This window comes from Festucalex cinctus, chromosome 12, assembly GCF_051991245.1.
Source record: "Festucalex cinctus isolate MCC-2025b chromosome 12, RoL_Fcin_1.0, whole genome shotgun sequence".
NCBI classification, from domain to species: domain Eukaryota; kingdom Metazoa; phylum Chordata; class Actinopteri; order Syngnathiformes; family Syngnathidae; genus Festucalex; species Festucalex cinctus.
This window is the reverse complement of record NC_135422.1, coordinates 23,796,604-23,822,593: the sequence shown is the minus strand read 5'-3', so window position 1 is coordinate 23,822,593 and position 25,990 is coordinate 23,796,604. Positions and strand designations below refer to the sequence as shown.

The 25,990-nt window shown below is 38.0% G+C and overlaps 1 protein-coding gene across 1 annotated transcript in view; it reads right to left on the bottom strand.

Annotated features, from left to right (window-relative positions):
- LOC144031846 (protocadherin-9-like) overlaps positions 1 to 25,990 on the bottom strand; it is a 134,041-nt gene that overhangs the window by 73,261 nt on the left and 34,790 nt on the right. Inside the window, exon 4 of the mRNA XM_077539317.1 lies at positions 10,172 to 10,273. Coding sequence (XP_077395443.1) covers positions 10,172 to 10,273 — 102 coding nt within the window. The remainder of the gene's footprint in view (positions 1 to 10,171; positions 10,274 to 25,990) is intronic.

Sequence of the window (25,990 nt, the reverse complement as noted above, 5' to 3'; positions counted from 1 at the left end):
CAATTTGGAATGCAAAATTATGAAATTAACTGTGAAACCATGCTGACACGACTATGTTAGAATTACTTCTTACCTGACCTATTAAAAACTACAAATACACAGTGAAAAAAAATCCCACGCAACACTTCATATTTAAGACTCTCCTATAGTCATCTGTCTTTAGCACCCTTTATGGTAATGAGGTGTGCAGATCTAGTTATGGCAGGCCTATCAAACTGAACTGCACAGACAACCTGTAGGCCTTGCCCGAAGCCAACAAGTTAATTACAATGCCAAGGATAACAAATGACTAAACATGCTTCGCTTTTTAATAACCTTGTACAGCAACAACATAACAAGAAGATACCACACTGAGTGGTCCTTGATTCAAATAAAATGCATGGATGATGAGCATTTAGTTTAATAAGTTCTTGAGGTACCAATAAACTTCAGAGTTGAACATTTATGAGATGCCGGATGGACTTTTTATATGTACATTCTTCTTCGAGGGATACTTACTGAGTCACGCATTGAGTAGATTCGAAAATGTGGAAATATTTTGTCCACAAGGTCCAAACAAGAATGTTTGTGAAATGTGTTGTGGTGTTTGCTGCTTTTATTATGACATTTTAAATGATAATCTTTCAATGTAGCGTCTTTAAAAGAGCGCCTTCAAACATTAACTTGAATTTGATCTTTTTCCATTTCTGCTGATAAAACGTTCTTCGTTCTGGTTGGGGGCCATTATTAAAATGACTTATTCAAATTGTTCACATCTCAAGCATTTTCCCATCAGGAATTATTTAACAGTAATATTGTATATCCAGAAGTAGTGAGAACCTAAAACATCTTAAAAAGCTTAATGGCCTCATATGTGTTGGCTTTTAGATTCATAAATAAGTGATGGAGTGAAACAGAAATAGTTGCAAGTCACTCAACTGGCAGTTGGTGGGAAAATGCCAGTAACTGAGTGCATTGTTTCACATTATTATTTCCGTACCTTTTTTTTTTTTATACTCGTGTGCACATGGCAACTAATTTATAATGAGCCAGCAATGGACTTGCCTGGTCAGGCATGGTAATCTAAAATCAAATCAACAAAAAGTTTGTAAGACAATTGCACAAATTACAAGTCTTTTTATCAATTTATTTAAATTTAATTTAATTTACCTGGAAGGTATGGTTTGTTTGAAATTTCCACCAGTGTTTGAAGATCTATTTGTGAAATGCTCTTGCCCCCTGAAAAACAATTGAAGTTTCCATGTGTGCAGCAAACAAGTGTGAAGTGTCAACATGAGGATTGGCGTCACCGTAATATGAAATTGCTTCTCTTGGTTACAGGCACAGTTCTGTGTTTGTGTTGTTGTGTGTTTGTGATCCTGCTTTATATTCAGATTGCAACTCTAGAGAACTAAGAATCACAAACGCTTTGGCGAGGGTGTGTGAGTGTGTGCGCGCGCGTGAGACAAATTACAAACTTTCTGCTTACAAGCATGACACAAGGTGAGCGTGTGACTGTGACTATTTGTGGCATGATAATATAGTAAACAAAGCAACAGAATCAATTAAAACTATGTTGTTTCTCACCATAACATCACTGCATTAAACAGGCTTGTAATCAAAAAAAAAAAAAACAGGCTTGTAATCAGGACAACAACTTCCTGTCATTACCACAGCATGGTGTTACAACCCAAAATGTTGCCCTCCATGTTAGACCCAAAACAAACTAGAATTGATCATGTCAACTTTTCTAACTTAGAATATATCCCAATTTTAAATAACCAGGGATATAAACATGACAAGTCCAGCTAATATTCCAAGAATATTCGAGTTGTTCTTAATCTTGTTGGACGTACTGAACCCCACCAGTTTCCTATGCGCATTCACCGAACCCTTCTTTATTGAAAATAAAATATTTGTTTGATTTTATTTATTTATTTATTTATTTGATTATTTATTTTTTTTAAATAAAGACTTTAGTTGGTATAGATAGGATTTACTGGTGAATAGAATGAACAGCTGCGATTGGCTGGCAACCAGTCCAGGGTATACCCCGCCTACTGCCCAAAGCCAGCTGAGATAGGCGGCAGCACCCTTGTGAGGAATAAGCGGTCAAAAAAATGGATGGGTGGATGGATAGAATGAACAGGGAGAATAGCCTTTTCATATAATCTGGCTCTCTTCACCTTGAATTAAGAAAGTATCTCTTGAATTCTCATAGCCATGCAGCTTAAAAATGTGTTCTTTTAGATATCTAGTTGTGCTGGACTAGAATTGCTCAACTTGGCATAAGAAATTATGCAGTTAGACACTGACTCCCATCACTCAATATATAAAATATTTGTCTTCCCTCGCTATAACGCGGTTCACTTTTCCCGGTCTCGCTGTATCGCGGATTTTTTTTTAAATGCAATTTTGCATATTTTTTTACAGTAATATACCCATTTTATAAAATTTATGAAGGTTTGAATATTGTCAATGTTTGGACAAGAGAGAAATGTGAGAACATGTAAATGCCTCAATGAGAAAAGTGTATAAATTGTGCGGTCGCGGATTTTAGAGCCTTAAAACATTTATAAGAGTTGTAAAACATAAAGCTCACTACTTCGCGGATTTCATTTATTTCGGGTATTTTTTGGAACCTAACCCCAGCGGAAAACGAGGGAACACTGTATAAAGCTTTAAAACATCCACCACTGTTTTCTTTTCTTAAGCTGGTACCCAGGGGCAGCAGATACAATGAAAACAGCAGAGGCCCCAGAATTGATCCCTGTGGAACACCATACATTATGCATATGAATTCATAATTACCATATTTGTCCAACCACTTTCGTTAGTATGAAGTGATTACAATAATAAAGAAATGACACAAAATGACATAATAAGAAAGAAATGACACCATCACAACTGTCACAAGACAACTGCTGAGCGCATCAAATTCCCTGCAGCCAATGATGACCAGTTGGAGCATATCCTCACAAATCATTCTGTAAGTCAGGTGTGTGTCTTGACCTCCGCTGAACCCCTGAGACTGACTCGCCAAACTCCAGGGTTTCGATCGAAGTCAGGTTAAGAACTGTCCTAGAGGCATGCCAACTCTAACCCTGGTTTTCATTTATACTCAAATCCATCAAGGTGGGCCGATACAATACATCACGTACTTCAGGCTTAAAGGTATTCTTTACCTCAACTTTCATATGGATCATGAGACTATAAGATAACATTTCTCTGAGGTTAACCAAGTATAGCTAGTCCAGTCTGGTGTGATATTTCTGGATATCTGGATATCTCCAATACAAAGCACTCATATATACATCAAGCAAGCTGACACATTTGGTGGTGTGTTGTTTTCCATAAAAGAGAAATGGCAAAAGAGCGATAAGAGGTGTATACGTAAACCAACACATTAAACACTGCTATTTTTTAAGAAGCAATAGTGTATACTCCAGAGACTAACATTCTTTGTCTTCTTTTTTTTTTTTCACACATATGTATCACTTGAGAAGTGTATGGAGAAAAGGGAATTAGGGATTTAAAACAGTAGGTATCAACAGCAATGCAGCAGTTTTTCATGAACGCCTTATGCTCAAACCAAACAATAATGTGCATTTTCTGGATTTCCTGACATACTTTTCCTCCCCATTTTGTATTCAAAGAAGCACCCCCCTATCCAGAAACCTGGCACTGTCACTAATTTTTCTCCTTGTCAGAGACAAAGGGGTTTTAAGTCTGTAGGAGTTCTTGCAGAGAGCGCCGCCACTTGCAGGCAATATTTCACCTCATCCATCTAGCAAGGATAATAGAGTGTCCTTGCTTTTCAACGCCTGGAGGAGTGACCAGTTATCACGTGCCACCAGCCCTGTTGTTAATAAAACGAGGACGGGAGGATCAAGTTGAGGATAAAAAGAAGAAAGACACATGAGGGGGTAGAGGACAAATGGGTGCATGTTATTTTGACAGATGTCTCCGACCGGTGAAGTTAATGTGATCAGCAATTAGTTACCAAGTTGGCATCTTACCTTTGAAGATGAAATTTAGACCCATAACCTCCTTGTTTAGGTCATGGGTGGGAGAAGTGAGAAGAATTGTAGTAGAGAGACGGGGCATGCAGTAATAGGCTGATCTAGCTAATGGCCAAACTGACCTTCAGCGAAAGTCAAACATTAAGAAGAGAAAGTAGTGTGTCATACAAATCCACTGCAGCTGAACCCAGTTTGCACCATTACATTGGCTTTTGGATTGTAAGCTTTTTGGATTGTAAGCATTTTTTGTAAGCTTTTCTTAACTATTTAAAGCCACTTAAATAAGAGTCAAAATAGTTTGCTTTGTGTCCTGATACTTTTGTTCATTTGGTTTTGCATGAACATTCACAGATTGACATTAAATTATAAAATTACTGGATACATCAGTTTGTACACAAGAATTACTCACTGTTTCCTTTTTGAATGTCATGACATTTTCATTCGTGGCCGTGACTGGTCAAAAGAAATGTGCACAATGCCGCATCATCCAGTTCGAAGTATTGTACAGAATGTCCCGCCTTTCCCGAGCAAATCACCATGGCACAGTCCCAGATTGATACTGTGGAGAACTCCCTTGAGTGAATCACAATATCGATCTGGCTATTGCCAGGTTAACAATTTGCTGCAGTCTTAGAATCTTTGACTAAGTCACAGAAATGGTGAATGAAATGATTGAAAGTTGTGGTGCCAGTCGAACACATAATGAGCAAATTGGTCTGTGCGTGTATTTACTGAAGCTCCAGGATCATTGCTGCATGCTGGCGGTTTATAGAAAGTCTTGGTTGGCAGTGTGAACAAAGCACAATTTGTGGCAGAAAATACAATATCTGCACAACGGCTGCTGGTTATCAAAAAAAAAAAAAAGTCCGTATGATGCATAGAAGAAAAATCACATGGTGAAGGAAGGTATATTGTTTTGCAAAGAACAATTTAGAGTTGGGAACATGATGATGTTTTTTGATTAAAACAAGAAAGGGAAATGTTTTGTTCAGACTACACAGAAATAGCAACTATATTGTGGCTTCGATGTAGTGCCTGGATGCTATTACTGTCTGAATTGGGGCACCAAACTAATTTCAATGACTTATTTATCCATCTGCATGTACTGTGAAAGATGATGAATATATTTTAAACAACAAAAACAGGATACGTTAATTATGGTTACACTTTATACAACCCAACACCAACTTAAACTTTATCAGCAACTATTTCAACCCAATCAAAGGGACTTGGTAGCATACAATTTGTTTTAATTAATAATCTGAACATAGAATGAACTTTGGCCTGTGGATTTCGAATTGTCACGACATTATCTATGTTCTTTGCTATCGGTAATATTTACTCAGCAATGTGGTAAGAATCTTGACTCAATTTTGTTCCTTTACCCTTTTGTTGTATTTTACTATGTCATTTTTTATTTTTTTTTGTCTAAGATGTATTGTCAGATAATATCGACACTATCAAACTCTCCCATTTTTTTTTAAGATGCTTCACCTACAACTGCAAGGCATACAGGATTTTTCTCCTCTAACATGGACAAATACATCCTAGAGGAGAAATAGAGAGGGACCGCTAAAGTGAAGTCAAGTAGTGGAGAGGACTGAATGGCACAGGATAGTTGAACCTTTCCATTGATCATGATGAGGAAAGTCAGCTTACTCACCAAAGCACCAACTAACGGCTGTTAGAAAAGTGGACTTTTTTGTTTAAACTATCATCAGCCGCAGCTGACATGAGTAACGTTATGCATGCTGTGATTTTGAGATTACAATTACAGCATTCCGGTGCCCTCATACTGGTTAGTGGATACTTCATTCATGTTCATTCTCTCTCATCTACTAACAACTTCACACATGTAGACTGTGACACGAGGGAATAGACCTCCTACAGGGTATGCCAAATGCCAATGTGAAGGGAGCATACGGCTCTTTCTTTTCTCTTTGCTCTGGGGAATCTGACCACAACTTGAAACGTTGAGACCACCAACAGGCCTCTATTGGAACAGCAGGCAGCCAACATAAGGACTGTGACAGTTTAGTTTCAAGAAACAGTGGAATTGCTGCAGGTGTGTCTTGATGTCTTAGACTGGTTTTATGTTTTTAAAGATAAGGATTTAATAACTTATCACAATAATAATAATAATAATAATAATAAGGTAATACCATTATAACAATGTTGTAACAGTTATTATTATTGTTTAAGTTTTTGTGCAGCACTTTGTTTCAACTGTGTTGTGCTCTATAAATTGAGTTGAAGTTATTAGACAAGGCATTTTTTTTAAATGTAGTTTTCTGTTTTGTTGAGAATGCAATTTGTTAAATCCACTGTAACTTGATCACATGAACCCTGATAAGGTTCATATGGGTGCTCAACAGTTTTCTAAATTGAATCATTTTCATCAGCTGTGTTTTTTTTTTTTTTTACAATGTCTGTTAATGCTGACCCATCCCTCATGCATCAGCTCCCTGATGCACTGAACAATGACTAAAAAAAAAAAGGAACTTATCGAACCCCAATACAATAAAGATGTTGGGTAACTTAATGGTGCAGCTGTGTAGGGGCACTGTGGCCATCTTGCTTGGAGGCGATAATGAGAGTCATCATTTCCTTTGGGCAGGAAGAAAGCAGGGAGAGTGTGTATACCTCCATCCATTGTGGTCCAGAAAGAAAATGGCACCACTCCACAATGATACCAGACAAGAAATTTGAGGAACACGCCAGACAAGTATTGATTTATTAATCTTTTGGGACACATAAATTTAAAGTAGAAAGTACTGTATCAGAGTATGTGCCACCCTGATAGCCCTGTTCTCCCATATAGCAGTATTTCAGCCACTTATATCCGTGTTCTTGTTCGATCACAAACCACATCTCATGCATGAGCACAGGTGAAGGTGGGAACGTAGATTGATCGGTAAATTAAGAGCTTTGGCTTTCCACTCACAACTTTTGTTACCACGACAAACTGTAGAGTCTGCATCTTTCCAGATGCTGCATCAATCCACCTTTTGTCTCACTTGTGAACAAGAACCCAAGATACTTGAACTTCTCCACTTGGGGCAGGATCATATTCTTGACCGTGAGAGGGCATTCCAACCATTTACTCACTGAGTATTATGGCCTCAGATTTGGACATGCTTATTCTCACCCCAACCTCTTCACACTCAGCTACGAATTGCACCAGCGAGAGGTGAAGATTACGGTTCGATGAATCCAACAGAACCTCGTAATCCATAAGAAGAACAGACATAATACTGAGGCTTTGGCTGTACCTTGGAATTCTGTCCTAAAAGGGTATAAGCAGAATTGGTGACAAAGGTCTGCCTTGGTGAGATTAAATCGGGATCTGAAAACGAATCCGACTTACAAAATGTACTGTCAGCAATGCGGACCACTGGCTGTACAGGGACCAAACAGTCGATGTACAACTTTGAAGTCATTAAAGGAACAGCAGCATGAAAAATCAACTTTTTGGAGCTTTTAGCCGTGTTAAAATGCTAATTCCTCACCAAAAACATGACGGGAGTGGTGTTTTCCTCCATTCACCCCTCTATGAGAAATTCTAGATCATTCTGCTCTCCAAGCACCAGCCCCTCCCAACCAGAGAAATTGAGCTGTTGGCACTCTTTGACATCATAAGGTGCGGACACACCCCCGCATCGCCACTGCGGACGAAACCCACGCCCACTTTCTCTGAGACCTCCATGTGATAGTGACAAAAGTAGCCTTGATCAGTAAATATTCTGTCCAAATGAATTCAAAGCAATCAATTATCCTTTACATTTGCGGGGCCGGGCGGCACGGTGGATGACTGGTTAGCACATTCGCCTCCAGTGCTGAGGATGCAAGATCGAGTCAAGGCTTTGGCCTGCCTGGGTGGAATTTGCATGTTCTTCCAGTACCTGTGTGGGTCTTCTCCGGGGTCTCCAGTCTCCTCCCACATTACAAAGACGTGCTTGGCAGGTGAATTGGGCGCTCTGAGTTGTCCCTAGGTGTGCTTATGAGTGTGAGTGGTTTGTTCATCTCTCTGTGCCCTGCAATTGGCTGGAAACCAGTTCAGGATGTACCCTGCCTACTGCCCGAAGCCGGCTGGGATAGGCTCAAGCTCCCCTCCAACCCTTATGAGGAGTAACTGGTTAAAAAATGGATGGATGGATGGATGGATGGATGGATGGATGGATGGATGGATTGATGTATACTGGAAATTGCATTTCACACAATATATATATATATATATATATATATATATATATATATATATATATATATATATATATATATATATATATATATGCAATTAGGAGGGTTTTGCTATGGGGGAATGATGGCCGGAAGTCTTAAATCAAAAACACGTCTTGTGGTCACAACCGCAGAAGGATAAAATATCATAGCAGACCGGGAATATTGCTGGTGAATTCTATAGATGTGCAGTCGTTTGACCTCTTGTGCTGACTGGAGCCACTACGGTCTAATCAGTGCAGCACAAGACTGTACCTGAGGGCTTGTATCCAACCTATTGGGAGTTTGGGGAGGTGAGACTTCCATTCTCAATGTTTATAGTGGATGTGTACTGCTGCCTTGTGAGCCATACCCACATGTTGATATTCCACCCACAAGAGCACAGGTGATAAAAGTTTAATGTGTGTACAACTAATGAGAATATACAGTAAGGATGTGGCAAGATAATGCTCTGGAAAACAAAGCACCACATTTGGTGTTTAAAATATATGTAACCACCCTGTTTTGACACAACATCTAATGATGTGATTTCTTAATTTATTTATGACTAAATGTGCATTTGTATTATTATTATATTTTTTTTAAGTTTTAGTTCAAAATGGCTTACTTCATCCAGGATCCCTCATACCAGACAAATGTAGAACCTGTGCGTAGTCTAAAATGCTGAATGTAAAAAAGCTCAATGTCGCCTACAACCAATTGACACCAAAATTTATGTGCACCTTTTCCTCATACTTATGGCCACGCCAAACTCTGAAAATATTGGCTGCTGTCTCGCTTCAAAGTAGCAGTAGTAGCCATACATGTGCACTCCCCACATAGGTATGTCAACTATGCATCACGTATACTGAGCTCCACAACTGCAACAATATTCTAAGAAATAATTTTGATTCAAACCCGATAATTCTGATTCACTTATCTCAATTCCGCTCCCAAGCCACTCCTCTGAGTTCGAATTACCACTGAATTGTGCACAGCCCTATGCACACTGAACTTATTATAGGTTTATGTTTTTTTTTTTTTAAGATTTTCTTGACAACACTTTACCGAAACCTTGAGCAAAACCTTGACAGGAAACAGGTTTCTCTTTAAAGTAATACTGTAAATATAACATTGATTAATTCCCTCTGAATTATTTATTTTCACAAAGGTTGATAGTGGTTTATGCAGTGTACGCATCAAAAGTAGACAAAATACTGGTTAATATGGACACTGTAGACATAGCTTCTCTATTGGCCTTGCGGACCTTCTATATATGCACACATGCTATCTGTGGGTGTGTTTGCAGAATATTATAATAGTTTCTCTGGATCATAATCACAGCGGGCAATCAATGGTCAGGTGTGTCTACTGTGTAGATATATATCAACAAAATAAAAGCTGAAAAGAGGATCACAGAGGCAAATTAACATGATAGAGTTCATAATGTGAAGAGAATATGGTAAGAGGTTTTGCTAGCAAGGAACGTTCCCGTGGTTTATGTGCTGTATTGATGATGGAAAATTAAGAGAAACTGACATCCAAGATTCTCCTGTGTGTATGTGCAACAACACAAGCAATCTTCTCCAACCCCCAGATGACTATCACACGCTGTGTTTTCCAAGTATGGAGTTAATGAGACTAATACTTATTACTCAAGTAAAAATAGCAGGCACATTTTCATCACGTTAAGCAATGAACCTAATGATGTTGTAACTACAATCTAAGAGAATTTCTAATGAGTGAAGAATACTTGGTAAGGGAAAGAATTAGCAAACGCACAGTTTATGATCAAGACTAAGCATGCTTGAATGTTTTGAATGAGCGGTGAGCATTTTACTGAATTTGAAACAAGTCACTTCTTAACAAGCAATATTCTCTTTGATATTTCAAATTTAATGAGATGCATGAATGCATGGTGATTAATGACAAATGGGACAATTTGTACTCACTAAGGGTGTGCAAGGGGTCCAATATTCAGGGTTGAGCTCAGCTCGGGGACGTAGGTCCAGATATTCAGGGTTCAGTTCAGTTCGGGCGCGTGTTAATGTTCCCTTTAATGAAGATTAAAAAAATAAGTTAGAGAATAATAGTATGGATGGTATTTTCTTTTTTTAAATATATCCAACAACTATTATGTTCCACTGGGGTAGAATATAAACACACTCATAACACAAAATACTTAAAAACATAGAAATAATCATTTAATTTAAAACTATTATACAGTTCTCAAAGGAGCAGAACTCTTTTTACAACCTGAACTGAATCAAGATAAAGTAGCAACTTGTCATGGCAGAGCAATTAGAAATGCAAATTCACAATTGTTTAATGAATGTTCTAAAAGAACTCCAGTTAAATTATGAGCAAATGTTGTCACAAACAATTACAGCATCCATTTTTTTTGTCGCATTTCTTGGGCCATGTGCCCTAGATAATACTCTAAGTCGGTGGAGTGGACTGAATCCTGTGGGCCCCATGAGGTCTATGATGTATACTGTAATTATCTGCTGATTCTCAAAATGGCTGTGTGTAATGAGGCTACTCTGTATGAAACCTCAGGCATAAATCACTGTCTTTAGCTGACTTCCAGATGAACAACATCAACAGCTCAAAGACGGAATTGTATAGCAGTTATCCAGGTGGTAGCGTTGAACTTGGATTCATCATCAACACAGGCAATTTTGTTTGTTAAACTTAGTTACTCACACAATTTTCTGCCTCCATCAAAAGAGTCAATATACCTGCACACATTTTCAGTTATCTACAACATGTAAAGTTTGGCAGCCATTGCATTATCAGCTAGCTGCTTTATTGTAGGGATTGTTTATTGATGTTCAACTATTAAATGGCAGCATGCCAATTTGTCTGTCTGGCTGCTGTCACTTGTATAAAGAGCTGTTTCTATAATGTGCACTGCGAATGTAACCGCATTTAACACTTATCTGTATGAAGTAATAAATACATTTTTTGTTATTATACCATCAGTGTGACCCTTATGTTGAAATATACATATACATACATGTATACATGGATGCAACTAACTATCTATGGTCCAAATACCATTTTTCCAAGACTGCAGTTGATTTCCTGCACTTTAATAGACTGAAAAATGTTGTTTCAGGAGTTCAGCAAAGTTATATAGAATCTTGAAAATTAATAATCCAGACAATACAAACTAATATGTGAGCACAAATACTACTGCAGAAAAGTGTACCCTAAGTAATTAACTGAGCTTCTAATCACATTCTCAACCTTGTAGATTATGTTTTTTACAGGGAACATGGAAAGGTAAGAAATAGTATCATACTGCCAAATCTCCCCATGGGCCTTTAAAGTCATTCTGCTGAACTTGTGGGCGAGGGGATGTGTTTCATTAGGGGGATAAAACACACTTTAATTAGCTTTACTATTAGCCAAGTGCTGCCAAACCATCCCAGTCACAGCAGACCTTTAGTTCTGTTTAATTACATTGGAGATATCACAGTATGCACTCTTCCTTGACATCACAAGACTAGATTCTTCCCCCAACAAGTGTTTTTTTGTTTTTGTTTTTTTTTTAAAGCTGTGTGCATGTGCTTGCATGTGTCTGTGCATGTGGTACAAAGAAAGGAGCTTGTGACTGCTCATAAGATTTAGGAGCTAAAAAGAATGATTTGATTGTTTAGTGGTGTTATTCTCAGGCGCTGATAATTAAATAACTTTAACCCAGAAAAACACGTGACGTAACTATAAAGACCAAATGTATTCTTTTGTTTTCTCAATTTCTTTATCACCCCTAACATCTTTTGAGGCAACTGTTGTTCTGGTACTGGCTTAAGAACAACAATTGCATGTGGACAAAATTATTGCTACTCTTGATGTTAAAAAGTAACTATTGGGGATGCAGGTGAATAACCCGAGTTATTTTATTTTATTTATTTATTTTAAGGTACTCATGGAGGCTGTCCAAAAATCTGACATTAGGAAATTCGTCCTTGGCAGTATTTGGTGCTACGCTGTGGCAGTTTGATATCAGCAAATCACCTACATCATCTGCATCAGACAGAAAGTTTATTTTTATTTTTTTTCTATGTCATTGTGTTCAACGAAATTTCAAAAGTCGTAGCAGTATCGGTGAGTACTCATAAAATACTAAAAAAGTGGTATCAAACATCCCTGCAAATGTATAATTACTGAGAATTACCTTGAACTCTTGCCAATCAGGCATTCCTTTTTTGTGTGGTCCAACACAATTGTTTTTTAAAACAAACTAATGAAACTGGCCCAGATATAAATGTTGGAACCTTTCCATTAGAACTTTTTCATGCAAAACCTTGAGTCAATCTCAGCAACCAAACAATATTCTAACTGTGACTATCAAAAGGTATTTTTGGCCCACTCGTGCTAGACTGCCTGCCTGTTTCAGCACCTTCTACCTTTACATTACAAACATTACCTAACTCCTCCCTAACAACACAAACCGTGATCAACGATTAAATGCAGCAAAATAAAAACCCAAAATGCTAAGTGTGTTGGCATAAAGTGGTAGAAGTTAAGAAATATTACACATTTCAGGAAGGACTGTATATCACTGGAGGCTGGCTGTGAGTTTGACAAAATATGCAAATCGAATTCGGCGCGAGGTATGGACCTTTGCCCTGAGTAACCCCTTGCAACCGTATCCCGCTGAATTTGAAGATCCCTACATGAGGACTTCAAATTGAGCAATGAGCATATTCCACACGAAGAAACTTTAATATGTGGCACTTACAGCACAGTAAAATCAAATACAGCCTCATCTGACTTGTCTCTGGATGTCGCCCAATCTGGGTTAATATATTAAGGCTATAATCACGCTGTGCTGGCATGGCTCTCACCTCCTTTTCAGCCTGATGACTTACAGGCAGAAGCATTGGTAATACAAATGAGCCTGGTAAGTGGTCCTCTGTGGGGAAGGGAAAGTCCCCCCGGACATCAGTCTGAAATCAACTGACTTGTGTTGTCTGTTAGTCTACATTCTTGAACTAAAAGTATACATTACAATTCAGAAGAAGTTATCAACCTGAATGTAGTGAAAGTTGTTCATTCCTTCCTTTCTCTCTTTAATCTTTATATGAATATTCTATTTATGTATTGAACTGCTTGTGTGTCTGTCGGTTGTATCTAGATTATATGAAGCAGTTTATAAAGTTTTGTGGTAAAATATGAGCAAATAATGACTTCATTTAAGGTATTATTTTATTTTGGTCGGCTCAGTCTGTAACGACTTGGACTTTGGAGTCAGATGACCCCAGTCCCACTATCGACATAAAAAAAAAAAAAAAATGTTAAAATGGCAACAAGTTGTTTGTAGCAAGCAGACGAGCATCCCTCAAACTGTTGAGATGCCGTTGAGCAAAGCATCGTCCCTACAAGCCCAGCTAAAGTGGAATAACCTTTGCTCAATTCTGGTTTTAAGTGATGTACAACACAAGGTATACATGGCAGCACGAGGTGAGGTTTCATTTGATGGACACCAATGAGCACAATAAATTCAAATTAACTCTAAAATTAAAAAGTTGTGCAATACCTACCTTTAGTACCTACATTGTAGTCAATGTTCTCTTTTTGTCTGTTAGTTAAAAAAAATCTCTTATACTCTTGTTTTGAAAATAAATGGTTCAGTTTGAATTAGCTTAAAAAAACAAAACAAAAAAAACAAACAAAGACCACAGACTTGTTCTCTTTCACTGCACCCACTGTGTTCAAATACAACACTTCATTTCACAGTCGTGCATTAAAACATACTGTATATAAGCTACAAGGCAGGCAGACAGAACAACTGGGGAAGGCAGAACCTCCAATTATTCCGTTACTGCAACTAATGGCACCTGTTTCGAGAATCTTTACAACCGTGAGCATCTGCATCTTGTACATTTCGATCAGTCTCCCACTTTGTCTCCTTACAGGTTCTTTATTCATTCGAAAGCCGCTTGTTGAAGCTCAAGTTCTTTGAGTCAGCCAGAGATTTCTCATTAAAGCTTTGCAACACTGTGGTACCCATTTTATTCCACTTTGCAATTATACCCAGCAGCTCAAACACTGCTCAGAGAAGTTAAGGTGCTATTTAAAGTAATTTAAAATCCATAGTTTTGATGTGGCCATCATAGAAGGGTTACAATGAAAAGACTGATTTACAGGATATAATTGTCAAAATTACCTCTTTATCTGAGTCTATTGCCAATAGAGTGTCAGTTGTTGCTGTGCAGGGGGAAAAAATGAGAGAACGTTTGTATTAAGCAGCCGCCCGGTGGGACAAAGTGCAAATGTAAAGTGAATGGTAAATGACTATTCTGTGCCAACTTTTGTACAGTATAGAAACATGAGTGAAAGTTCAATACGTTGCACAGCTGGGAAATGGAACACCTGCTAGTGTATGAGCAGCTCCGGTTTTAAACCTAATGGGCTTCAACCTTTTACCATACAGATAAGCAAGTCATATTTAGCTTGTGTTTAAAGGCAAAGTCAAGACAAAAATGTTATTTAATATATCTATGTGTCCACGACCCGTCAAAACATGGTATTCTGATTAATATGGCATTTGTGGAATATGAATAAAGCAGACAAAAAAAATAAATAAATAAATCCCTTTATGTATTCCGTTATGAGATGTGTTTGAGATACTTGGTCACAAACAACACAGGTGCAGCTTCTACTCAACTGACAGGTAAATGCGCTTGTTCACCTGCAGGTTGAGTAGAAGCACCTGTGTCTAAAAAACTGTGGCAGAGTTTTGACTTTCCTGACCTGAATTTGCCACCTCTGGTAGTGGGTGTTTTTGTTTTCTGTGTAAACAGATGTTTGGGAATCACTGACTTAAAAGATGATCAACCAATTATAACGTATATACAGTTATCGCTGATAAGATGGCAATGTGTCGCAATATTCCAAAGAGAAATCCGTGTTGCTGATGTAGTCCCAAAGTGTTTGTGATTTGCTTGGGTTATTTGATAACAATGTTGCTTTATGAACTGAGATAAGATTAATTTAGCACTAACCTTCACCTCAATGTCAAATAATTGTGGTATAACACTTCTAGCTACCGAGTACAGAGAAGATATTTTGTTGTGGTTGAGAAAACAGGTTGAAGAAATTGGTCGACGATACGTGAAATAAATTATTAGATGTTTAGCCGTTGCTTTCAATGTCAGATGCACTGCATTAAAATATATTATTGTAACAAAGATCCATCTGCCAGTTTTTTTATGCAATACACTGACTTTTGTCCTCATAAATGTGTAAATCAGCATTTAAAAAAGACCAATCTACCAAAAGGGCCAAGACAGCCAGCGATAAATCATAAAGTGATAAGAATTAATATTAGCGCAGATTGAAATGAGTCAACAGTGGGGCCACATCAGGTAATCCACAGTTAATAAAGGCATACGATGTTATCTGCACCAGCCAAGCTATAATGCCACTAAATGAGATGAAGTCAAGTGGAGTGGGGCCAATGGTCCAGATAGACTGTCTGCAGGATGCGATTAATAGCAAAATCACTCAGCCAACGTTAAACCTGAAGGATTTGAAGGATTTGAGGTTACAAAGGAAGAAGGGAGGTGCTCCAGAACGCAATGATCACTTAAACTGGAAGATGTTTGCTTCAAAGAGTCTGCTGTACTTCAAATGTGTTCAGAATAAATTACTTCTAAATGTCCCAAGTAGGCTTTGGGGAGGTTGGATAGTGTTACTAATGACAGCTAGTGACCATGGTAACAACTACATTATTGTATGTAATGATGTGTTGTAATGCATTATATATGTCTATCTTATTGATTCTGGAAGTTTAAGTATCTACCACTTGAGAAGCTTAATGCGTTTTCAAACCCACACACGAGGAACACCCAGAGCTGTTGGTCAGGAAAAGTAAAGTTGGATGTAAAACAGAGGTTACGTTATAGTGCAGTATTGATTCTTTTCACTTCAGATGCATAGCTGATGCCCTAAAGGTATCAAGAAAAATAAAAAGTCAAATAAATCCCAGATCTAGGTTTTTGAGGCGTTTAGGGATTAATGAAGCTCAGAAGGACTTAAAAGGGAGCTGTTAGTTAGAATGTTGGATGGGAGTTTGCCATCAACCTTTCACTTGTTCCCCCCAACTGCTGCAGCAATGAATTTTAAAAGCTGCAGGTTTCTAGCTCGCCTTCTGTTATGTGCCATAAAATCCTTTTTCTTAATGTGAGCTGCCCTTTATCCATAAATTCCAGCCCTGGGCCACACAATCTGCAAAACGGCATAAGCATATTTCAATGGCCATTCTACTCAAAATATTTTGGAATATCCACACGAACGTGTTGAATAAACTAGTCTATCAGGTCTTACACTGTGGATAATACAGAGAGAGAGAGAGAGAGAGAGAGAGAGAGAGAGAGAGAGAGAGAGAGAGAGAGAGAGAGAGAGAGAGAGAGAGAGAGAGAGAGAGAGAGAGAGAGAGAGAGAGAGAGGCTACATGACTGGACTGGTCATTTTCCCGAATTGTTTTCTTATGTTGTCAGAATACGGAATTCATACGAAATGCATATTCAAACAGGTGACAAAAAACACAATAAAAAACTGTATACTCATTCATTCACTGCCTTTGACAAGTATACTTGTCAATTATATATATTTTTTAGAGCGGGGATAGATGGGGGAGAATTTGATTATGCTCCACTGTAAATGTCAAACTTGGAAACAACTTTTTTTAAATTTTATTTTATTAAATCACTCACTCACACACACACACACTCATACACAAGCTCACTTCATGTAAGCCACATGGGTCTCCCAGGCGGAGGAGCGAACCCACACCAACCGGCACCGGAGGCAAGTGACGGTTCCACTCCTCCACCTGGAGCCAACTTGGAAACAATTTTACTGATGCCCAACCACCGATAGATGACATCAATACCTCATTTTATACGAAATAAACAGTTTCAGAGTCCATGGGAGAAATGGCTGTATTTTGTGCAACTTACATTTTTCAGCTGTCAATTATAAAAGAACGGGACGAGGCAAAAAGTAGGGAGTCTATTCTGTCATTTGGTAGATTTGGTTTATATATAATTATTGAATGTAATATCACGTGGGTATTGAACTTTTTGAAATTTTCTAAAATGGCTGGCAGTGAAATACATTCTTAAAAAACTCATAATGTTTGATTCTCTGCCAGGAGTTTGCATTTACCATTTGTTCTGTTAACAAATCTAAAAAAAAACCCTACTAAATAAAACCTAACATACTCATAACTGTGACCTAAAATATCAATTCTGACTTTCTCTCAGGGCATACTAAAGTTGATATCTTGCCTAAGCTCGGAAGCGCGTCTCGCAAAGAACTCAAATGTGACATGTTTCCTTTATTCCTTTTCTGTTGTTTAAAATCTTTCCTTGGGAACAATTCTCTTGATGTTTACTTTTCCAGAGACCCTTTAGTGTTGAACATGGATGAAATATGTGGCATATACATCAGTGGAAGATGTATAATGCACACACTCATTTTCTTGGCTCACTGGCTTGGCTTCTTTAGCTTCTGACTGTGCCCATGTATTTCCACAGTGGCTTTCAAGTAAAGTGCATCGAAAATTACTGTATTCACAGCACTTTTAAACATTTTGCTATATTACAACTGGAAAGCCTCAAGTACAGAATGGACCCCACATGCCAGATTCAGTGTATAGAATTGTGTGATTGCTCCTGGTCAACCATCCATCCATCCATCCATCCATCCATCCATCCATCCATCCATCCATCCATCCATCCATCCATCCATCCATCCATCCATCCATGGTCTATACCACTTAAACGCAAACAAACGGTTGCAGTGCACTTGAGCCTATCCCAGCTGGCCTTGGGTGATGCACTGCACTGCACTGTACATCCTGGACCAGGAGCAGGTAAATGGTAAGGCATGCTCCCATTCACTGTAGAAAAATATCTAATTCAAGATAATGCCGTGTAATTAAATATTCTATTCATATCATTATAATCAATGTAATGATGATAACGAGCAATTTAGAAAAATGTTCACTGTTAAGTCCTCCATTGTTTTGAATTTCCGAAAAGGGACTATAAATTGCGGCATATCATTTAGAGTGTGTATTACTTCTCATTGCACTTCATTTCAACTCAGTGTAATGTAGCTTTAACACTGTACTGGTTATGAGATATCCGTGTGAACATCATGTGTTGTCTAAAACAACCTATGCATTCATTCATTCAACTTGCTTTCCAACTACAGTCGTGCAGATAAGCTGTAGTGAGCGCTCGCTCCCTCCTCAGATGCTTATTGCCTAAATCTCTTTCGAACTGGCAGAGAATCACATAATTGGCCGTGGTCCATTTGCTCATCTGTGTGTGTGTGTCCTCTCACTAACAGCAGATTTTAATGAATCGGTTTTACAGTGTTTAGAGCTTCTGGCTATAAGAGGGTCAGGGTGGGAGTGAATGACTCTGACCACTGAGAGACAGCCAAGCATGGATATCTATAGTCTCGGCGGTTTGAGCGCAGTGTGATCAGCTTAATCAAAAACAATGCTGTTTTCTCCCTCTCTCCCTTGCTATCTTTCTGACAGTGTAGGCTGCTCTCTCTTCTCGTCCGTTACAATGATGCACACCCAAAAGAATCGCCTTCTCGTCACTATTCGTCGCCTGCATGTACACCTACCTGGATGGCACTGAATGACAGGTGAAAGCAATTGCAAATTAGGTTCGTTCGTTTTGGGGTCTCTTGTGTTTAAAGTTGGCAAAATAAATAGTTTAAAGGGTATACTTAGAGAAAGGCCAGCATTACATTCATTCAGTCAAACCTATGCCAAGAAATGACTCACTTTTCAGTTGATGGAAATAAAAACAATTAATGCAAAAAAACTGAATACAAGAAAATTAAAAGACAACCATTCTGGGCATTGTTTTATGTAATTGTGTTCACTTATGTTCAATGAATTTTAGAATTAGAAGGATAGGCCCCCTAGCCTGGATGGTTTAGATTCCCTCCTCCATCACATCTGATTCAAATGATCAGAACGTTATCAGGCTTCTGCAGAGCTTGCTGATGAGCTCAACATTTGAATCAGGTGTGCTGGAGGAGGGAAACATCTAATACATGTAGGATAGAGTCCCTCTAGAACCAGTTGGTGACATCATGCTCAAATGGAAAGCAAACTGTATATAGTAAACATTAAAAATAACGTGAGGAAAAATATTCGAGTGTTTGTGAACAGTTTTTTGGCCAATTCGATGTCAACATGTGCAAGTCATGACCACGTGACAATTTGACAGTCCAAAAATCACCAACTTTACATAAAATTCCTTGACCAAAAAAATAAAAATAAAAATTGCTTCTTGAGAGTTATTGTAGTTGCTTATGTTTAATATTAGGTATTTAATTAAAAATATGCTTCCACTTTTGTAAATACAGTAGAATCACTAGGAGCAGTACAGGCGCATATAAATGGTTTATAAGTGTGACGCATTGCTTGATGCACAGCCTCTGCAGTGCTACAAAGTATGTACAGCTCACAGCAGTGCACCGAGAGCCAAGTCCACTGATTTACCATGTCAACTTCTCTAATTCACCATGTTCTCCATGTTGGCCAGACAATCCATGTAGACGGCTTCAAACCAGCCACACTAACAGAACTGGCAGTTGGGGGTCTGCCCACTGTGTCACTGGCTATGACACACCTGTCAATCAAATGCAAATAGCACAAGATAAAAGCTAGTAAGCGCTTGTACCGCTGCTCCTGCCAGAACGACGCAAGAGTTTTTGTCAGTGTTGCAACCCACATTCAAAAGTCGATTAGAGTCTACTTTCAACTCCTGCTGTAGTTCACCACTTTATCTACATTTTGAGGTGTCCAACACACTTTTAAAGACTGTCCCTTTCATCCAACAATGCTGCTCACCGGGAGCAAATTAGAGTTCACTGTCTTGCCCAAGGACACTTCAGCAGCAGACAGTCAAGAGCCGGGATTCAAACCCTTCAGCCACAAGACGATCTCCTCTGTCAACTGAGTGAGCAGCAGCCACCCAAAACAGTGTTTGACTGCAACAATGACGTCTGGATGCCCTTGAATAAGATAAATGGTTGTGCTGAAGATGGAATTTGTTCATATCTGTGCTCCTGTATAAAAACTTGATTTAGGTATGCAGAAAACAGATATGCAGCCCACTAAACCTAGACCAACACAGAAAAGAAAATATTTCTTTACAAAAACATTACTATTAAGCTGTCAGCTACAAGGAAAATGTAATTATATTAGCTTCTATAGTTTCAGGGACTCTTTTGAACAAAGCCACCATGATGACAACCGTATTTACTTCTTCCAAAATTACTTAAATATAGTGTTCCTAGATTATGTAATTTAAAAAATAAATACATAAATCTGTTATTTAATCTTCAGAAAATAATGTGTTATTAACACCTTCACTGTCACAGGCGTTTATATTTGTCAACTGGAACCCACCAACATATACTGAACGTCAAGTACGTTTTTCAACAGGAAGACATGGACGAGGGTCTTTCCCAGCTTCTCTGTGAAATTGAGGTTTCTAAACTACTAATAACTCGCAAATCTCTGTAGATGGCAGAATTGCATCATTTTGAGTTTGAGATCAAGCACAGCTTTTGAGTAGAAGATAAAATAATGGGGGAATCTGAGCTTGCTGCGTCTATTATTAGTTTGGGTACCTCATAGTTGAACAGAATATGCATAACGTCGCTGTCCTGTCTTTTGTCTTTTTTTTTTTTATATAGATGTTTTTGGGTGTCTGCATTCAGTTTCATCCCATAAATGTAAAAAAAAAAAAAAAGAAAAAAGAAAAAAAAAAAAGGACATAAGTATTTTTCACAGGTCAGCGACGATATGTATGTTATTATTTCAATTGGGGTCATTGAAGGTAGTAGAAAATGTTTGTAACAATAATGACAAAATATACAGCAGTTTATTTAGTGAATGACGAACACCAGTCAATGTCAGTGTCACTCATGGGACTGGGTGAAGGAATGAGGGAGTAGCAGTGACAGACCAACCCACTTCATATATGCCACATATGAGGCATCACCGCCATGCATTCATCCTTTTTTTTGTTTTTTTTAAGCATTTTGTTTTGGGAGGCTTGGTGCTTATATCGTGATAGAACACCATATTCTGTTGGCTTTGTAAGATCAGTCAAAAACAGCTGGTAAAAAGCGTAGTTCTGCTTTGAAAAGGGCTGGCAAACAAATATTTTTAACCCAAACATATTGTTGTTCAATTGCTCTTCAATATCAACTGACACTCTCTCATCCATGTAAATTGTAAGCCTATGGACTGTTTCTGTATCTCAATTAAATTTGCAACAAAAACCTCTCAGAGTTGCTGTTTGGAGATAAGCTGCACAGTAGATATTTGTATTTTCATGAAAACACGACAAACCTTTGGAGAATTCTGCATCAAGAGATTGTTGAGACTCCAGAGACACCAGCAGGTTCAAAGACCTGTTTGCTGCTCAACCGTGGAGTTTGTACTGCTGCTCTTTTTAATACCATGCATTCACCTGATAGAAATCTTCCTTAATATGCCGTCTTTTTGCCCGGTATGACGAAAATCTGTGACTTGCTCAAACATGTTGAATAAACTACTTACAGATTTTCCTTTAATTAGACTCATCCTCTACGAAAAGAAGTATTAAGCTTGAGTGAGATTTATTTTTAGCAGAAATAAAATCTTTCGAAAACCACCTGGGCAAAAATAATAATACCTTACACAAAATAATTTGTTGCACGACCTCTTGAGGCAATAAATGCCTGTAAACAATTTTATCCATTTCCTCCTGACCAAACTGCTTTAGTTGTCTCAATTAGTTCTACAGTTAATGTATTCTTGAGTTGTTCCTGAATCTATGGGTCATTATAGAGTATGCCATCCATTTTCTATACCACTTATCCTCATTAGGGTCACAGGTGTGGTGGAGCCTGTCCCATCTGCCTTTGGGAAAGAGGCGGAGTACACACTGGACTAGACTGAATTAAACATTTTAGAAAGTATTTTGTAATGGCCATTGAAATCAATAGTCACATCTATAAGTGCTTTTAATAGTTTCCATTTTGACATGCAGCTTGAGATTCAAATGAACCTTTTGAGGGTGTGAAAAATCAACAAAATGTGAAAAGATATAGTACTGTTGCGAATGTTAGTTAGTTTTTAATATCAATTATAAATGAAGGCATTTTAAAATGGAGCCAAGTTTGGGATAGATTATCTTGTTTGTCAGCATATGTATTATTATACAACGCCAAAAACAAAAAAAAATGCTCAGTGTCCTTGCCAGATTATTTACTTACACACAGCACAGTGTGCACTCATGTTGACTGGCTTTATACGCAACAGCGGGGCTGAATGGACGATGACTTTATTTACACATCCTATAAAAGTGTAATGAGCATCTGAATATGCAAAATCGTATGAAGGAAGAACAATCTGATCATCCCCATGCATCTACGCATAGCACTTGATGTCGGCATCTGCTGGCTTAGTAATTGGATCTTGTTTTTATGGCCAATTAGATGGGGGGAAAAAAAAACAGGACTGTAGTGGATGCAGGGCACGAGGAGACGGAAACAGGCGGTGTAGTGTTTCACAGGCAAGCGTGAAGTCATGAGGGTTGTTGATCTTAAGTAGGGACTTGTTGACCATGTTAGGTGTTGCTCCAGCAGACGTCTGCAGAGGAAGGTCATGGACTTATATGCAGTAATAATGTGTCTGTCTTTTTAGTGGATACCAATGACATGATGAGCCAAAGCAACTACTGTCCTCTATGTTTAAGCCAGTGGTTCTTAAACCTTGTTGGTGGTAAAGAACATCATCGTAATGCACGGTAGAGAGACTGTTAAGACACCTCAAATTTGGCTTTCGTATGCTATCAAATTTTAAATTTGTGTTTTAATAAAATAAATTGAATTTCAAACTTTAACAAAGAACTTTTTGGGAAAAAAAATGCACTACTGGAGGAACCAAATGACTTGGAGCAGTTTAATAGTTTAATGCTTTTGCCTAGAAGTGCTAATAGAAAGGCCAATGATTGGGCTTGTGCTGTCTTTATATACAGTAAATAGCCAATTAACTCTGAATGGAAAGGTACTTGCCCCAGGGTGATCATTGTATCAGAAACAAATTCAATCATTTACTGAAATGAAGCAGGTTTTTAAGTTAAATGACAGGTTTCACGTTATAAACTCTTGATTAGTCTCGTTGTGACAAAGGACACAACTACACACGGTATTACTGAATTTAGAGTATAGCAATGTAGGAAAAAATATCATGAATATAGTGGATGCATAACATAACATACAATGATCGACTCTCCGCAAGCATGCATATTGCAATTGAGGCTCTTAAGGTTCATTACAAAATAATCTCAATGTGTATTAAACAATGAATCTGTCTGGTGTCACCAGTTGTGTCTGTGTTTGATGGTGCTCAAAATGAATGGGGGCTTGGCAGTAAAACCAATGACATTAAAGTTAATGCCAGAACATTACTCAGACAATGTGCAAGAAAATAACCACCATGACAGTTTAGCAGGAAAAGGTCAGAATGGAAATGACGGTTCACTCATTATGCGGCTCCTGAGGCAACTTTTTACTGTCACTTGTTAATTAGTGTCAAGGCAGTGTAACCATCAACTTTTGACTGGTGAGGCAGCTCAACTGGTTTCATTCCAGGTGGGAAATCGCAACTTGAAAATGTTGTACATCATTCATTATATAAGACATTATTAGAAGTTTTTTACGGTATGCATTATTATGGATATACAATAGGACGGCACTGAAAACAAGACAAGAAGTCAGAAAATACGGAGCTGAACTTTTCTCCGCTAATGTACATTTAAGTATGACGTCAGCAGCACACAGCATTGAGTCTTTATTAGTTTTGCTATTTTTTTTGTTGAAATGTGAAACTATTTCATGAAATGGGACTATTTTGCCATTTGTTGATTGAATATCTGAACTCATTAATTCATGCACATCCACTGGTTTACTTAACATACTTAACATACAACTGTGTGTTGGAAGAAAATTGGTTGAAAAAAATCGAACTTTTAAAAATGTAAACAATCATATAGTACAAATCCGATAAAAGAACTCCTTAACTGTTATATGCAATAAATATAGACAGTCACAATAATATGATACCAAGTTAACGCTACTCCAGAGATCCTCAATTATTATTATTTTTTGTTAAACTGGAAGAAGAAATCCTTTTTTTTTTTTCCTCGTGCTTTGGTGAAAGTGTTTCTAAAAATGTCTGGCACTGAATGAGTTTAACGAAAAAACAAGGCTGGCTTGCTTAATTAAAAAATAAGGAAAATCAAAACAAAACTTAATTAAAGCACTTACTTGAATTTTGCGACTTTCTTTTGCACCTTTTGCATGTTTAGAATCAAGGAAGTGAAGTCGTAGAGGTGCGAATGTGTTGCGTCTGTGGTGTCACAAAACCCAAATAAGATCTTTCGTCAAGTTTTCCTTTGCACACAATCCTCCATTTTGACAAACCGAATAAAATGTCAACTGCAAGTCATGCGGCACAAAAGGGGCTGCAACAGCTCCTTTGACTTCGTCTCGACTTGCCCCAAAGCAAGGGACTCACTTCTCCATCCCTGCAGCGACGACACCTCATCATTTGTCGCTGCCGTGACCCCCCGCCTCTTCCTCCTCCTCATCATCGCTGATGTGCTTCACTAATGTACGTTCCCTTTGCATCTGTCTCCCAACTTATGACTCACTCGTGTCTGTGCTCCACCATGCATATTCGGAGACACAATTGAATTACCAACATTGCAGTCACAAAATCATACTTGCAAGTCTCTACAAAGGGAGCCAATTACGTATAAATGTTTACTTTATTGCATTTTAACCTACTGGGTCGGCATGTTTACACTTGTTAAAATACCGGACTAAAATATCACAAAACTCAGTTGCTCGTTGTTCCATAAAAAAACATATTTCTATTTATTTTCTATTTTTTCTATTTCAGCAGGATTTGAATTCAGGTGAAGTATAAGTCATCAGAAAAATGTCTGCATTTGCTACCAGCCAGTATTAAAACTGTCTATGAAATGTACAACAGTCACAATGTACAATTTCTACGATAAAGTAAATTAAAATGTTTGTTTGTGTGTTTGTTTTTTTTACATATATAGAAGAAAGTGATTAAAAAATGATTACTGGGATTTGGTAAACATTTTTTTCTTCCTCTGTCCCCCACCCAAACGCCACAAAGCAACACCAGGCATCGTGTTTATCTCTAATTAATTATCAAGCATTATGAACATCCGTTTGTCTGTCTAGTTGCAAATTGGGTGCAACAGACACAATAAGAGTCCAAAAATCAGTCCGACTAACAGGTAGTCAGACTGAATGTCAAAGGATCAACACCTCGGACAGAAATCATGGTGTGCACTATGCAGAATGATGCTGAAATATCAATTTGTAAGGGCTTTCTTTTCAAAGTTATAGATGGAAAGGGTGCTTTTGCAACTCGAAAGCATTCTGTTCATCTCAGCTTTGCGGCCCGATGCCTCCAGGCAGAGAGACGCATTGCAGATAGAAGGCCCATTATCATACTGAAAAACTCGAGTCACAAGACTGTACACCGAACGCGACATTGCTTTATAACATTAGAAATATCTGACAATCGTTGTTTTTGATAATTATGAGAACTAGGTTACACTAGATCTCCCAGAGTCGTCATTTTGACTGTTCTCAAAATTGGATTTGTTGTTACTCTGTTT